We start from the raw sequence: 15,769 nt of genomic DNA, 5'->3' as shown, positions 1-15,769 counted from the left end.
AGGTGATAGGTCACCTGGTCGTAAAAGGAAATGAGATTGGTCAAGCAAGACCTACCTGCCACAAACCCATGCTGGGTATCCCTCAGGATATTGCTGTCAGCTAGTCTGTTAAGGATGGCCTCTTTGATAATCTTTTCCAAGACCTTCCCTAGGGTAGAGGTCAGGCTGATGGGCCTGTAGTTTGGCAGATCTACTTTCCTCCCTTTCTTGAAGATAGGCACCACATTGGCCTTCTTCCAGTCTTTGGGCACTTCACCAGGGCACTAGGAGTTCTCAAAGATCTGTGCCAGGGGCTGAGCTGTGATGCTTGCCAGCTCCTTGAGTACCCTGGGGTGTAAACCATCAGGTCCAGCTGACTTGAAGGTATCCAGCCTGTCAAGGTGTTCCTTCATGAGGTCAGCTTTGATGGAGGGTAAGGAGTCTCCCTCCCCCGGGCCTCCCTGACCCACAGTGGGCAGGGGGGTCCCATGGGACTGGTGAAAAACTGACACAAAGCACCCATTAAACAAGTTTGCTTTTTCATGGGCATCAGTTGTCAGTTGTCCCATCTGGTTTAGCAGGGATCCAGTGTTGCCCTTGCTTTTCCTCTGGCTCCCCACATATCTAAAAAAGGACTTTTATTGTCCTTGATATTCGTAGCTAGCTGGAGTTCCATCTCAGCCTTGGCTTTCCTGGTTTGCTCTCTGCCGGTCGGACCAGTGCAGAGTATTCCTCCTTGGTGGTGGTTCCACTCCTCCATCCTTTGCAGGCCTTTCTTTTTAGCTGCAGGAGGTCCACTAGTTCCCTGGAGAGCTATGGGGGTTGCTGTGCCCTTTTGCTGCCTTTCCTCTAAGACAGGATAGACTTTGCTTGCGTGTCCAGGATTGCTCCCTTGAGGAGCAACCACTTGTCCTGAACTCCCCTCCCCTTTGGGTTGCAGCCCTTTAGGGCCTCACTGACAAGCCTCCTGAGCTTGTCAAAGTTGGCTTTCCTGAAGTCAGGGACTTCTATATTGCTGACTGACTTGCCAGCTTTACGGCGGATGGTGAATGTGATCAGCTTGTGGTCACTGTCACCCAGCTTCCCTTCAATAGGTCGCTGATTAGGTCATCCCCAGCTGCCAGTACCAGGTCGAGCAGCGCTTTACCTCTTGTCGGCCCGTAGACTTGCTGCATCAAATAGAGGTCATCCACGCATGAGAAAAAGCTTTGTGACTGCTCGGATTTGGCTGAGTGCTCCTCCCACGAGATGTCTGGGTAGTTCCCTCCTATACAGGGTATAGCCATCTATACCTGTGGCCCAGTCATGGGTGGAGTCCCACCAGGTGTCCGTTATCCCTATGACATCATAGTTATTAGCATTTAGCAGGTGGACAAGTTCCTCCTGTTTGTTCCCCAAGCTTCTGGCATTTGTGTATAGGCGCATAAGTGTCCCCTTGGGGGCCCTAGCATTACCTACAGTTTGTTCCAGGGCTGGGGATTGAATAGGGCCCACTTCCAAATCCAAATCAAATAGAGCCCACTTCGCACACCCCTACAGCCAACATATCTCCAGTACCCCCACAATTACTGCTCTCCACAACAGAACCATCACCACCCTGGATCTTACAGCTGCACCTCTAGAAACATTATATATCTCATCCAATGCACAAAATGCCCCGATGGAAAATACATAGGAGAGACCAAACAACAACTACACACCAGAATGAATGCACACCGCAAACCTATTAAAGACAAAAATACCCAATTACCTGTGGGGCACATTTTTCACAAGAAAACCACTCTCTCTTCAATCTCTCAGTCCTGATCCTCAAAGGGAACTTACAAACCACTTTTTACAGATGAGCCTATGAACTTCACTTCATCAACCTCCTAGATACAAAAACTCATGGACTCAATATAGACATTGGATTTATGACACACTATAACCTGCCTGACATCTGACTCCCCAGGTACCTCCCCACTTTTACCTGCTACATCCCCATCCCCCAGCCTGTCTCTCAGCCACTGGTGCCTCAATTTACATTTTCACTGACTGGCTTTCTTGCATGCATAACAGCCTCTGGCTTCTTTACTATTCATTCCATCCAGGAAGAGCACACACCAACTGCAGGTTCTTCCTCAGCCTGACAAAAGGTTTTTAAACCTGAAAGCTTGCTAAGATACATTTCTCCTACTATTTAGTTGTTCTAATAAAAGATATCAGTTTGACCCAAAGAACCTTGTCTGCCTTGTGTGTATAAAGGCAGAGTGGGATGAATGCAGCAGGGATGGTAGCCTATAACAGGGAGCCTTCCCAGTGCCGGTTAGATCTTGGCCCACCCACCTGTTTCTGGGCCAACCGCCCGTCCCTCTGTCACCTGCCACACCTTGATGGAAAACTGATTCAGATGTTACCCAGCCGGGAGGCTGCCATTTAGGCCCCTGATGTCTAGGGGTGACATCCTTTCCGCGGCTTCATTACTTCCCTACACTGTGGCTCATTCCTCACAGATGGCATCCTTCACCCCCTCCAGCTGTGGTCCCCTCTCTGAGACTTTTGGCTCCCCCTTAGGCCCTGACCCCACCTTCAGGCCAGTCAGAATTTCAAGCCTTTTGCTCTGGGCATTCCTCGCGGTGGGCCCCCTGGCCCTTCGACCCCCCCCACTTTGGGTCCTGGCCCCAGCATGGAATAGTCAAGGGTACTTCAGGTCAGATCTGAGCCACCTGGCTGTTCTCACCCTCACAACTCCACTGCAACCAGTAAGCCTCAGGACACTCAAAGATCTTACAGGTCTGAGCTCTCCCCAGCAAGGACTGTGCATGCATGTGGTGGCTGGAGGTTATCAGGTGCCCCCTACCCACCTTTCACCAGGGAGGTTCAGGGTCCTGGCATTTTCTGGGGTGGCCACACAACTGGCAGTCCCATCAGGCCTTCCTAGGCAGGGTGCAGTTTTAGGTCATGCCCAGAACTTGGGGCCTCCTCCTTCCCCATAGCCCCAGTCAATATCTCCAAGTTCATCCTGGCACAGGAGCTCAGCAGGGAGATGTTCTTCCCCTGTTGGCTGGTGATAAACTAAACTGCCACCTCCAGCTCTGAGAGCAGGGCATTAAATGGTTCTGAAAGCAAATTAAAAAGCAAATAAGTGCAGAGTGAGGAGGGTGGCATTTACTCTGTCTGCACATGAAGCTTGGAGAACTCCAGTAGCAGGAGGTTCACCTTCAGGAACACTAGCTGCTCCTAAGTTGGCATCGCACACTGCCTTGACCATATTGGCCCTGTTGTCAGTGACCATGAACCCACGGGTGAGCTCACCCTGCCCAATGAGCCACCCCTGCACCATGTGGTTCATGGCCACCATGATCTCCCTTGCTGTGTGGGACTCATCCATCACCTCTGCTTAAAGCAGAGCCCACCAATACCCTTAATGATCGCACCAGTGTCCTGTGAGGGAGAGGTAGATATGATCTCTACCCTGGCTGCTCCAGATGTCCGAGGTGAAGTACAAAGCTACCTGCAGCCCTGCCTTCTGCAGCTCCTCCCTCAAGAACTTCCTGCATGCCTCCTACGGGGAGGTCACCACTGTCCTGCTAAAGGTGGTGCATGTGGGGACTTGGTAGGATGGGGCCACGAGCACCATGAGCTGTCTGAACCCTGGATGCTTAAGGAGAAGGGCTGGCCATCCAGAGCAAGCATCTCCCCAGTGCTTGGGTGACCTTGCTTGCCTTGGGAACATGCCCCCCTTTGTCTCTGCCTTTCCCCCACTGGTCCAGGGTGGCCTGCTTCTGCTTCTTGGGGATGGGTGCTTTGGAGTTAGAGGGGGATTTCTTTTTGGGCACACTCCCACTGGTGCCAGGCTGAGGAGGGACAAGGGCAAAGGGGTGCTGCCTCCTGAGATGTAGAGCATTGCTGTGGTGGTGAAGTGTTTCATCTCCTTGCCCCAACTGATCTGCTTTCAGCAGGTAGCATACCTGGCAGGTAGCATACCTGGGATCATCTGCCATCTCAAAATGATCCCACACTACACCACCTACCCACTTCTGGGTTGAGGGTGGGGATCCTGCCTTATCCCCCTCCTCACCAGGCAGAGGCACAACAACAGGAAGAGCTGAGCCACCTGCCCCCACAACCTCCTCCAAAGTGCCTTCCAGAAAAGACCTGCTTCTAGGGGAACTTTGAAGGGTGTGGAGCCCAAATTCAGGTTCTCCCTCCTTCCCCAGAATTTCCTTAGCTATGGCACTTAGCTCCTCTGCTTCCAGATCCAGGTCCTCCTCTGGCACTGAAAGGCTCGTGCTGGGAACTGAAAGGGGGTGGAGATTGTCATGCTGGTGGTCATTACTGGTGTTAGTGAAAGTGGTGCAGGTGCAGACACTGCTCCCACCTCCTTGCTCCCACTAGCAGCAGAAGACTCATTGCTGCCAGGAAAGAGGGTGTGTCTATGTTTTGGAGGGGGAGGGGGAACTTGCAGCTCTCCCTCTGCCCCCCTCTCCCTCACCTGCCAAAAGACCTGGCACCTGCTTTTCCAGCACCCTTTGTGTTGCTGCAAAATGTGTGTGTGTGTGTGTGTGTGTGTCTGTGTTGTGCTTTCCTGCACAGTGATGACACCTCTTGATGAGATTTCTTTTTGTGCAGAGAAAAAAAAGACTTAACAAGAACAAATAAGAATATTTTGGGGGAATAATAAGTTGAAAGGAATAACAATAGGGATGCTAGGCCAGGGTAAGTAGGAAAAGATTGGATACAATTTGCTAGCATGAGACTAGCTAGTGCTACCAAGCCAGAACCTTTCAGATGCTGCTGCAAGACAGACACAGCTAACCAAAGGCACAGAAACAGATCACTTCACACACAGCCTTATATGTTGTTTCTACATCCTTTCCGCAGAGCACTGTGATTGGTAAGGAACTCGGGGGGAGATCCCAGTCACTGGCCAGCTACAGATGTCAATATCAGATCAGTCTTTCCCCTCCTCTCTTCCCTCTCCTTCTTGTCAGTTTCTGTTTCCTGCAGGCTTGCCTTCCGAATCTCCAAATCTTTAACTAATTGATTCAGATGCTTTTGATTTGATCTGGAGCTTTTAATGGGTCTCCTGATTCAATTCAGATATTCAGCTGCTGAATTGTGCCGAATCTCCTCTGAATTGAATCGGCTACTGAAGCTTCACACAGCCCTACTACTGATTAGCATTATGAGTCAGTAGCATGGTTTGACTGTCAAAACCTCCCCTCTGAATGGATGCAAAAAAATTTACCAACCCCACTCCCACAACTTCACAAGTATCTGTGCAGAGGAGAGCTGCATCATCAGCAGAGACTGTGCTGGTCTAACAGGCTGGTAATCTTCTCATCAATAAATTAGACTAATTTTGGCTACTTAAAAGGCATTTCCAACTGGTTTCTTTTAAACTTGGAACCCATTTAGGCATGAATAACTGGTGCCTTCTGAGGCTGGGGGGACACCATTTGTAGGCAGTAACGTCAGTGGCAAGCAGTAAATGGAGACCACCTGCAGAAGCTGGCATGGTGGCAGCGGTATGGGGGAGGAGGGTGGCAAGTGGCAACCACCAGCAGACGGCGGTGGCAGCTAATCTCAGCTGGGGCACTTCCCCATGCCCCCCATACAAGTTGATTATGCATTTGGGCCATTTTGTTCAGATTCTGGGAAAAGATTAAAGGGTTTCTTTTTTTTTTTTTTCATTGTATGCTGTTCACCAATCACACAAAGCTAAGGAATCTGACTGATCTGTTAGTGTCACTGTGAGCATGGAGAGACATGCGGCTCCCCTCTGTAACTCATGATGCTTTGCAGAAAGTACTATGGGTTACAGCAATCCCCCTGACCAAAAAGATGCTTGCTGTTGGGCCTAGTGGGTTGGGGGATCAAGCTCCATTTTGGAGCAGCCTCATGTCTGCAGCTGCTTTCCCCCAGCCCTGTCCCTCCCCTTTCCCAGCTCCGGTGCTGTCTTCAGAATGGGAAGGGGAGAAAGGAGCGGAGGGAGTTCTGTCTGGGGTTTGCCCAGCCTGCACTGCAGGGTGGGGTGGATGGATTGGAGACACCCCTCCCCCCCGACCTCGGAAGACAGCACTGGAGCCCTGCTCCCCCACGCACTAACAGATGTAATGAAGATGTAATCCACTTTGGATTACTCATGAGATTGGGCACTTCTAAAGCACTCTGCATGGGTTCCAACCATGCTTTTCTGTCGGGGCATAGCTGTACACCCTCGTGCACCCCCTATGCATCATTCCTGTTCTTGGCTGGAGGGTCTTGCCCTCCAACTCAGGGTCAGACTGATGGCCATATTTGGGGTCAGGAAGGAATTTTGGCTTCCTCTGTAGCAGGGACCATGAACGTCTTCCTTGGATCTCTTGAGCATATTTTATAACTTTTAGGGTGTGTCTACACATCTGCATGGCAATATAGCTGCAAAATCAAAAAGAAGTACTAAAGCATGGTGCCATAGCAATGTTGTCATACAGTGACATGTAGATGTGCTCTTACAGAAGCAGGATGTTGGCCACCATGGTCCCGCTACCTTACCTGTGGCAGATTAGGGTGTTATGTCCTGTGTTGTGTTAGGGCTGACTACCTTTGCTAATAGGCTAGGCAATGGTTATAGGATGGTTTGGATAGGGATGTCCCCATGGAGGTCCCTTCCAGTCCTACTTCTCTATGATTCTGTGATTCTATGATTCTAAACTCATGTCTGTTGAACTGGCGCCCATTATTACTATATCCAGCAAAACTGGATTTGATGTGTATGATCAACTGTTTAGCTGCCGTATCTTCTAGTAAGGCTGTCTCAAGGTTATGAGAATAATAGATTAGACCTAGTGGTTAGGGAAACCACCTGATAAAGAGGAGACATGTATTACAGTGTTTGTCCAACTGACTTCTAAACATAAAACAGTGATATATAGTGGAATAAGGACTGAGCCATACATTTAGTGGAGTAAGGACTGAAGCCAGGTTTCCCCTTCCCCATATGTTTTCTAAGCACTAGGCTATAGTGTTACTCACGTGCATACTTTTGTTCTCATACCCAATTAATATTTAAGTATTCCATGCAAAGTGGAACAGCCTGAACAGGAGGGAGGAAGAGTTCTCCGCTGTAGCCTGTTGATTAGAGTATTCTCTGGAATCATGAAAAATGAGTGTTTGAATTCATCTGGCAGAGGAGGGAATTAAAATTTGGGCTCACATCCCAGGTGAGTGCTCTACTTACTGTATAAAATGGGTTAGTGCCGCTGCCTCAGCCGTGTTTAGCTGGGGCCTGATCTGTTCCTTGTGGTCTGGGAACACCTAGCAGATTGAACAGAGGAATAACTGGGCAGTTTTTCCAGGCAGCAGCAGTGGGGGTTGCTATTTTTGCACCACATTATTTTGGGGTGGCTGCTATTTTTGCACCCCCAGGGCTCGAGTACTGCTTATCCTCTCTTAGTTACACTATTGAGATTGAGACCTTCAGGCCAAATGATCAGGGGCACATCTAGTCACTTGGTCCCAGCAGGGCTTAAGCCTGAGCAAGGTGCTGAACTGCTTGGCACTGAAAGATTCAGGCACTTCTGGGCGTGTACAGAAGCAGAATTTTAGGTAACTGATAGATTTAAGTCTTGAAAACTTAGGCACTTACAGACTTTAAACTAGGATTGAAGTCCTGGAACTAGATGCATGATATGGAAGTCAGGCAGGATGGAAGTCACCTACCTCCTTTTGTGGTAGAACGAAGCCGTAAGTCAAGTCTGTTGGATACATCTTCCATCCCAACTGCTATCTCACTTTCTGATCTTGATCAGTTATTTCTCATACCTGCATCTCAGTTTTCACTTTAGTCCATCAACTACTGTAATAACCTGGGAGCATGTAGAGTCTTAACAAATTAATGTTTAAGGGCTTTGCTAAACTCTGATGAAGGGCAGCACAGGAGTGCAGAGTGTTCCTACAGAACCAGTTCCCAATGAGGTGTGCAGTATGTGCCTTTATCCTCTTTAGAAAAATTTTCCCCTGTCCAGAATTAACACGTTTCAATTGTTTTCTAGATTTCCACTTTGCAGTCCAGCACACTGATTCGGAAGGTAAAACGCACCCTACCCAGCCCCCCTCCAGAGGAAGCTCACCTACCTCTGGCCAGTCAAGCCCACTCCCAAATGTACCTGCCTAGCCTCATGCAGAAGGGGATAGGAGGGCAAGCTATGCAGGTAACCAAGGCCAGTCTACTCAAAGACATTGACCGTGATCTGAAGCTGGTGGAGCATGAATCTACAAAACTAAGGAAGAAGCAAGCTGAGTTAGATGAGGAAGAGAAGGAGATCGATGCCAAGCTGAAATATCTGGAGCTGGGAATTAATCAAAGAAAGGAGTCTCTGTTGAAGGATAGGAGTATCCGAGACTATCCCTACCTAAGATGCCTTGGAGAGAACAGGGATTACATGTCTGACAGTGAGTTGAACAATTTACGTCTCTCCAGCTATGAGGGCAGCAGCCTGCTCACCCGGCCAAGCACCACCTCAGCTAACCAGTACGCTGAATTTTCCAGCTTGCAGTATACATCAGCCTCCTCTTATGCCCCTTATCAGTACCCCACAGGACCAGCAGGTCTGCAGAGCCCCAGTGCTTTCCAACAAATGAGAAGTCAGCCTCCCCAGTATCCTGTGGTGAGCAACAGCACCTCTCAGAATGGCTTCCAGGCAAGTCAGCTACCCACCTATCCCTCCCAGAGTACGTATCAAGCACATACCTTCACTCCAAACACCAGCTACCAATCAGACTTGGGGCTGCAGAGCCAGCAAGGTTTCCGGCTACCTAATCCCTATCAAACACAGACCACCTACCCCAACTCAACACCCTTGCTGCCAGTGCAGAGTGCACTTTTCCAAACCCAGGCAGACACGCAGTCCACACACCAGAAGCCACGGCAGACATCACTGGCTGACTTAGAGCAAAAGATTCCTACTAATTATGAAGTGATTGGCAGCCCAGCTGTGACAGTCTCTTCAGCTGCCCCAGATGTCACCTTCAGCACCACAACAGTGACCAGCAGCTATGAGCAGTACAAGACCCCAGAGGGCAAGCCACCTGACCGGAGCAATGCTGTGCACAGCCCTTCAGCCACTTATTCATCTGAGTCTCTTTATACAAACCTGGAGCAGAACATTCCTCGCAATTACGTGATGATTGATGACATTAGTGAACTAACCAAAGACAGCACAGTGGCAGAAAGCCAGAAGAGAGAGGTGCAAATGCAAGGCAGTAATGGCCGCCAACTTAAAGAAAAAAGTGATCTGGTGGATGCTGACAGTTCCAACAGACCATGCTGCTATGCCAAAACAGAGGAGGAGTCAGAGGAGGACATGTATGACCACCACAGTACTGACCATCGAGGAAAGGGCAGCTACCACAGGGGGCCAGAGAGCAATGGCAGGATGTCAGGGAGCAGCAGTTCTTATTACTATGGGGACAATGATTACCGGCACTCTTCACGGCCAGACAAGCATGGTTCTGGCACAGGGGTGCAGAAACATTCCTCCAAAAACTTGGCCCCCGCTGTTATCTCCTCCAAGCGCAGTAAGCACAGAAAACAAGGTATGGAGCAGAAGATCTCCAAATTCTCCCCCATTGAAGAAGCCAAAGATGTGGAGTCAGACCTGGCCTCATACACGGTGACTACATCTGTCAGCAGCAGCAATGTGGCATCCAGAGCAAAGAAGTTTCAGGATGAGATCACCTATGGCCTCAAGAAGAATGTGTATGAACAGCAGAAATACTATGGTGTGCCTGGCAGGGATATGACAGATGATGAGAGAGTGTACAGCAGTGGAAGCAGATCAAGATCATCTGGTTATGGGACAGAGAAATCATCAAGCCGCGATGTGAGCAGCAGAAGCAAGTCCTATGAGAGAGACAGCATGGAAAGATCCCAGAAAGGCAGCTCCAAGCCTTCTTCTCTTATCATGAGTCAGGGTCGAGGGCGACCTCCAATTCGCACACAGGCCTCAGAAGAGGAAAGTCCCATCAGTCCTTTAGGAAAGTCCGTGGGTGTGTCTCGTTCCTCAGGTGGACCTCTCCCTCCATCAGCTGGGGACAGCTGTCCTCAGTTCTGCTCCAGCCACTCACTGCCTGATGTACAAGAACATATCAAAGATGTGCCAAGGAACCACGCTTACAAGCATGAGGATGGTTACATGATGGATGATTCACATTGCGTTGTTTCAGACAGTGAAGGTAACAGCTACCTGTGGTGATACATCCCAGAGCATGCTCATGCACCTCATATGCAAAGACAGTCTCACAGCCTGAGTTTGCTCACCATGTGCCTTCTCCCTTTTCCACTCTTTGTTTTGGGTGTTTTGTGTTAGCTTGTTGGTGTTCAGTGCTTGCTCAATGTAAAGACATGTAAAACCCTGTTTGTACGTTGTTGGGGAGGGGTCTTGACTTGCTGCTGTGATGTATCCCATATGCATGTGATAAGCTGCTTGCATTTTTTTATTTCATTGCATGGCTTCAGTCTGGGCCACGTTCATGCCTTTGGATCGAGAGATTGACTGTGATCTATTTTTGGTTTCTGAAGCCTATCATTTGGGTCAGGAGGAGACAGACTGGTTTGATAAACCCAGGGATGCTCGCTCAGAAAGATTAAGGCATTGCAGTGGCCACGCCTCTTCCTCCCAGAAGAGAGCTTCAGTTAAACACACCTACCATGACTATGATGAGCCTCCAGATGACGACCTGTGGCAGCATGATGATTACTCTCAACCACGTCATTCTTCTTCCAAAGACCACAGGCACCATGGAGAGTATGTAAGGCATTCATCCTCACGCCACCCAAATGATGATCAACCTCGGAGGTCATCCAAGCAGCACCCCAGAGATCAGGGCCGCCATGAACCCCGCACACACACACAGCCTTCTTCCCAGAAGAAGACTCAGCAGTCAGAAATGAGGACACAGCCAGGTTACCCTTCCAGCACTTCAGAGTACTCACAGCAATCCCGGCAGCCATCCAATTACCACCATACCTCAGAGTCCCAGAAAACACAAAAACCACCACCTCAGCCACAGAAAACAGAGCCCCTTCCCCATCAACCACAGCAGCCACCACAGCAAACAAGGCAACAACAACCAGGGCAGCAGCCACCGCAGCAGCAGCCACAACAGCCATCAACCAGGCAGCAGCAGCCATCATCCAGGCAACCTGCTCAACAGCAAGGAGGCCCTTCCCAGCAGCCCCCGCAACAGCAGCCGCAGCAGCAGGCTAGGGTGCAGCAGCAGTTGGGAGCTCAAGGACCACCCTCCTCGCGACTACCACAGCAGCAGCCCACTCCACCCCAGCCAGTAGGGAAGCCACAGCCAAGTCCCCACGCCCAAGCAGGGGGACACCAAGCAACACCAGTAAGTATATCCTCTGCTATATTCGGTACAATGTATCTGCCCCTTACACTGAGGAGCTGCAGCGTGTCATGTCCCACAGCACCAGCAACAGCACCCCTGGTAGTTCACCCAGTACAGGGGAGCACAATGGCGGGAATACCCTGGTGTATCCCAAAACCCAGGGTGGCACTCACCACGGCTAGTCCTGGCGTATTGCACAGCACAGGAGAGTGCAGAGCATTTCAAAGAGAGGGAGGTGACCCAGGTTTTAAGTACCAGCTGCGCCCATGGCACAGGAGATCTTAACGAGGTATTCGGCAGAGGGATATCAGGAGCGGCTCCAGAGCTAAGGCTGTGCTGAGACCCACCCGCAGTGCAGGACTATAAATTCTTTGTTTTCATACTTTTATGACCGAATTCAGCCCCCAAGCTTGGCTCTTTTAGAAGTCACACACAGACGTACAAAATTACCCCCCACATTTGAGACAAACCAGCTGGCAGGAACCTGCTGGCTCACTGCCAGGTATTTTCATCCCCCAGAATAGCCATCTGCCTCCCTTATCCACAAGCTTTGCACACACATGTGCAGGAAGGAGGGAGTGGAAGAGAGGAGAATTATGGGAGCAAGAGAAAGAATGAGGGATGAGGAAGGCCAAGGTGATGGAAGCAAGGGGTCTGGGCATAGGGAGTGTGTAAAGAGGGCTGGAGGTTGGTAAACCAATCCAGGCCCCACATCCACATCCAGGACTCCTCCACCTGCCCAGCCATCATTTTAGCCAGCCCCACCAGCTGCCCACTGAGTGGAAAGACAGAGGGAACAGCTGCTTCAAAGCTGCATGGAGATTGCTTGTGAAAGCTAAAGCCAGTCATAGCTGTCGTGGTTGTCACAGGGGTATGCTCTTTATAGACCCATGGCTGGTTGCATGGTGGAGCTCTGTGTAGGGGCAGGATGTACATGTGAGTTTGCTGAGAGCAGGTGTGCAGTGTGCCCATTGCTTACTCACTGCAGTCCTTCTCCCAGTGCATACGCTGTGTTTGCCAGTCCTTGCAGAAGTGTTGCCCTTTCCCCTTTCCGCTGGGTTCACTATCATGCCAGCCCTGATGGCCACGTCCCATGTTCCTGCCTACCACAGAAGACCAGAGGAAGTCTGATGTACGTTTTATGTTACAGCCAAAAGCAGAACAGATGGAGGCATCCAAACCCACCACAAAAGTGCCACAGCAGCCGGGGAGAGTGCCCCAAGCACAGCCACCAGGGGCAGCAGCTGCAGGTCAGTAGCCAGACTGCCACCATTGACCCAGCTATGTCACTTCTCCAAACCAGGCTCTCAGTACCATTGCCACCAGTGCTCGCACTGAGGGGCAGAAAGCAGCACCAGTCCACCTGACTGGAGAAGATCTAGTTATAGTCCTCCATAGCCCTTCAGCAGAGGGACAGTCTCAGAGCACTAAAGTGCCTTGCTACAGTACCATAAAGATGATTTTAAGCTTTTCTCTGGTCTTATGTCAAAGCCTACTTTTATTCCAGCCATAAATCTGGTCACTTGGGCTGAGGTGTCAAAGGCAGCTGGATGTAATTCTAATCTGACTGTTGTGCTCTACTGTGTGCCATTGGCTACCAAACTGTTGTACTTTTCTCCCACCAGCCTTATGGACAGCTAGTCTTTAATTTATTTTTACAGTCCCTCAGCATCATTCAGATGCTGTAGAGTAAAGCCATCACGGGTAACGTTGCCCAGGGTAGCATGGAACCAAAACATTTCTGCTCTTGCCAGGTTATGGAACAAGCCTAGATTAGCATCCTGCAGGAGCTGCATTTGACAGGGTCATGTAGGATGGCTTCAGTGATCTGTAATGAGGCAGTGCCCATTCAGGAAAGCAGATATAAGCAACCTGCCATGTTCTGTACTGGAATTCTGTCTGTACCTGCGATGGGTTAAAACCACTCATGTGCTGCCACCAGGTTTCCAGCCCTACCAGGGGAAGCATGACAGTTTTAGAGATCACTCCCCATGCAGGGGAAGGGTCACTAGCTGGAAGGTCACTTACCATGGGTCTATTTATTTCCCAACAGGTAATAAAGTGGGTCAAAAGCCTTCAGGAGCAACTCCATCTGCTGCGACAGCAGCTGGACAGCCCGGGGTGGATGGAGAGAGCATGTTTTCCAAAATCCTACCAGGAGGGGCAGCAGAACAAGCAGGCAAATTGACTGAAGGTAAGAATAGCCATGAGTGCCAGCCTCCGGCTGGGATGTTCCTACAAATGGTTGGAGAGCGTTTGGGAGGCTGCACCCTGGAGACAGGCAGGGACATTCTCTTTCTGCTGGGCAACTCAAAAAAGAAGCTCCTTGGAAACTTACCTGGTGGGTCTTTTTGGACATGCACCAGCATGTGGAGCTCCTGAGACAGAATCAACCACAGAACAATTGCCCAAATGTCAATGCAATGCAGGGTTAGCAGAGCAACATTTGTGCACCAATTCCTGTTATAAGCTGTTGAGAACTGAGAGAGAAGGGTATGCATGGGAATGTAGAGATGATCATGTGAATGGATGTGTGGAGGAATGGATGCATGTAGTGACAGAGAGAGAAAAGGCCTATGTATAGTTGTCAATGAATATTTATTGATTTCTATGCCACCCTTCCCCCCCAAAAAAAGGCTCAGGGCAGCTTTCAATAAATATTCAATAAGATTTAAGATTTAATTAAAACGCTTCCCAAGCAATACAATATTCCAGCTTTACCATGTTTGTTAAATGCCTGCCCAAATAGAAAGGTCTTGCAGTGCTTCTGGAAGATGTCCAGGGTCAGACTCTGGCAAGCCACAAAGGGAAGAGGGTTCCAGAGCAGAGGAGCTACTACCAAGAAAGACCTCCCATGTGTTTTCTTCAGCAGAAATTGATGCACAGATGGTACTTCCAGGAGGTTGTTCTTGGATGATTTAGAGATCAAGGTGGAACATTAAGAGAGGAAGCAGGCACTTAAATGTGTAGAATCTAGATCATTTGTGGCCTTACAGATCAATACCAGCACCCTGAATTGTGCCTGGAAACTAATTAGAAGCCAGTGCAGTCTCTGAAGTATTGAAATAATGAGCTCCTGGCCATCCACCTCCTTCATAAGGCAGGCCATCATGTTCTGCACCAGTTGCTGCTTCTGGATAATCATCAAGTGCAATCACACATGGAGCACATTGCAATAGTCAAGTCTTGAGGTTACAAAAGCATGGATGATGGTGTCCAGATGTGTATCTGAAAGAAATTATTGCAGCCTTCTCACCAGATGGAGTTGGTGAAAGGCACTTCTAGCCACCACTGCTACCTGAAGATCCAGGTGCAGCAGCGGATCCAGGAGCACCTCAGGCTGCAAACCTCAGTGACAAAGAGAAGCTGAAGCCCAACAATGATGGATGTCCCTACCTCCCCACACCCCCAAGTTATGAGGTCTCTCAACCACCATCACCTCTGCTTTGTCTGGATTCAGCTTCAATAGGTACGTCCATGTGAGCATGCACATGTGCTATGCAGGACCACAGACCTGTCTGCTAATTTGCAGTGCAGGGGGCAGGGGGAAGTTTGACACCGGAAGTCCCAATGTCAAAAAACCAACGCTTGAAAAAAGCTGGGTGGCACACATGACAACAGTGTGCATCGCCTGAAACTGGAGCCTGGTGGCCAAAGCCACAGTCCAGCTGCTGACCAGGCACAACTGTATGCCGCTGCTATTTTTCCATGGGGAAATGCACATGTGCACTCATCTGGATGCACCCAATTGGTTCACCTGCATGCAGTCCCCAACTGCAAACAGGCACTGGGTAGGTACTGAAGCTGCAGAGCCTGGATCAGATGAGATAAAGCTGGGTATTATGAGCATATTGATAGCACCTCCCCTCAAATCTCTGCACAGCCTTGCCCACTGACTTGACAGACACATTGAACAGGTAACAAGACAGGACCTTGGGGGACCCTACAGAAAAGATCTGAGAAGTGCAATGAATACTCCTGTATCATCACCCTCTGATACCACCCTGCTAGGAAAGAGCACAAACAACTAAGAGCAATCCCAGAAAGAGCTACTAGCTCATATTAATGTATTATCAGTGCCTTACAGTCAACTGTAGTAAAGGCTGCTGAAAAATCTAGTAAGGTCAACAGGACACAATTTCACTGGCTGATCTCCAAGTGAAGATCATAAACTGCAGCCACAAAAGCAGTATCTGTGCTATCCTCAGGATGAAAAACAGACTGACAAGGATACAGGAATAGCATCCAGATGTACCTGGAGATGTTGGGCAACCACCCATTCAATAATCCCCTAGAAGGGGAGGATCAAAATAGTGCGGTATATATGTATGACAATAGATTCATAGTTTTGAGACCAGATAGCAGATAGCACTGGAAGCAGTGGCTGGGGTCCCACTGTGGCAGGGTGCAAGGAGGGGAGGGG

General features: G+C 49.6%; 1 protein-coding gene across 1 annotated transcript in view; it reads left to right on the top strand.

The window, feature by feature from the left end:
- Positions 1 to 15,769, top strand: part of BSN (bassoon presynaptic cytomatrix protein) — a 454,766-nt gene that overhangs the window by 422,324 nt on the left and 16,673 nt on the right. Inside the window, exons 5-8 of the mRNA XM_019547517.1 lie at positions 7,998 to 10,179; positions 10,526 to 11,346; positions 12,497 to 12,596; positions 13,400 to 13,540. Of these exons, the coding sequence (XP_019403062.1) occupies positions 7,998 to 10,179; positions 10,526 to 11,346; positions 12,497 to 12,596; positions 13,400 to 13,540 (3,244 nt within the window). The remainder of the gene's footprint in view (positions 1 to 7,997; positions 10,180 to 10,525; positions 11,347 to 12,496; positions 12,597 to 13,399; positions 13,541 to 15,769) is intronic.

Source organism: Crocodylus porosus, unplaced genomic scaffold, assembly GCF_001723895.1.
Source record: "Crocodylus porosus isolate Cpor-Errol unplaced genomic scaffold, CroPor_comp1, whole genome shotgun sequence".
Classification (NCBI taxonomy): Eukaryota; Metazoa; Chordata; order Crocodylia; family Crocodylidae; genus Crocodylus; species Crocodylus porosus.
This window is presented reverse-complemented; position numbering and strand designations above follow the sequence as displayed.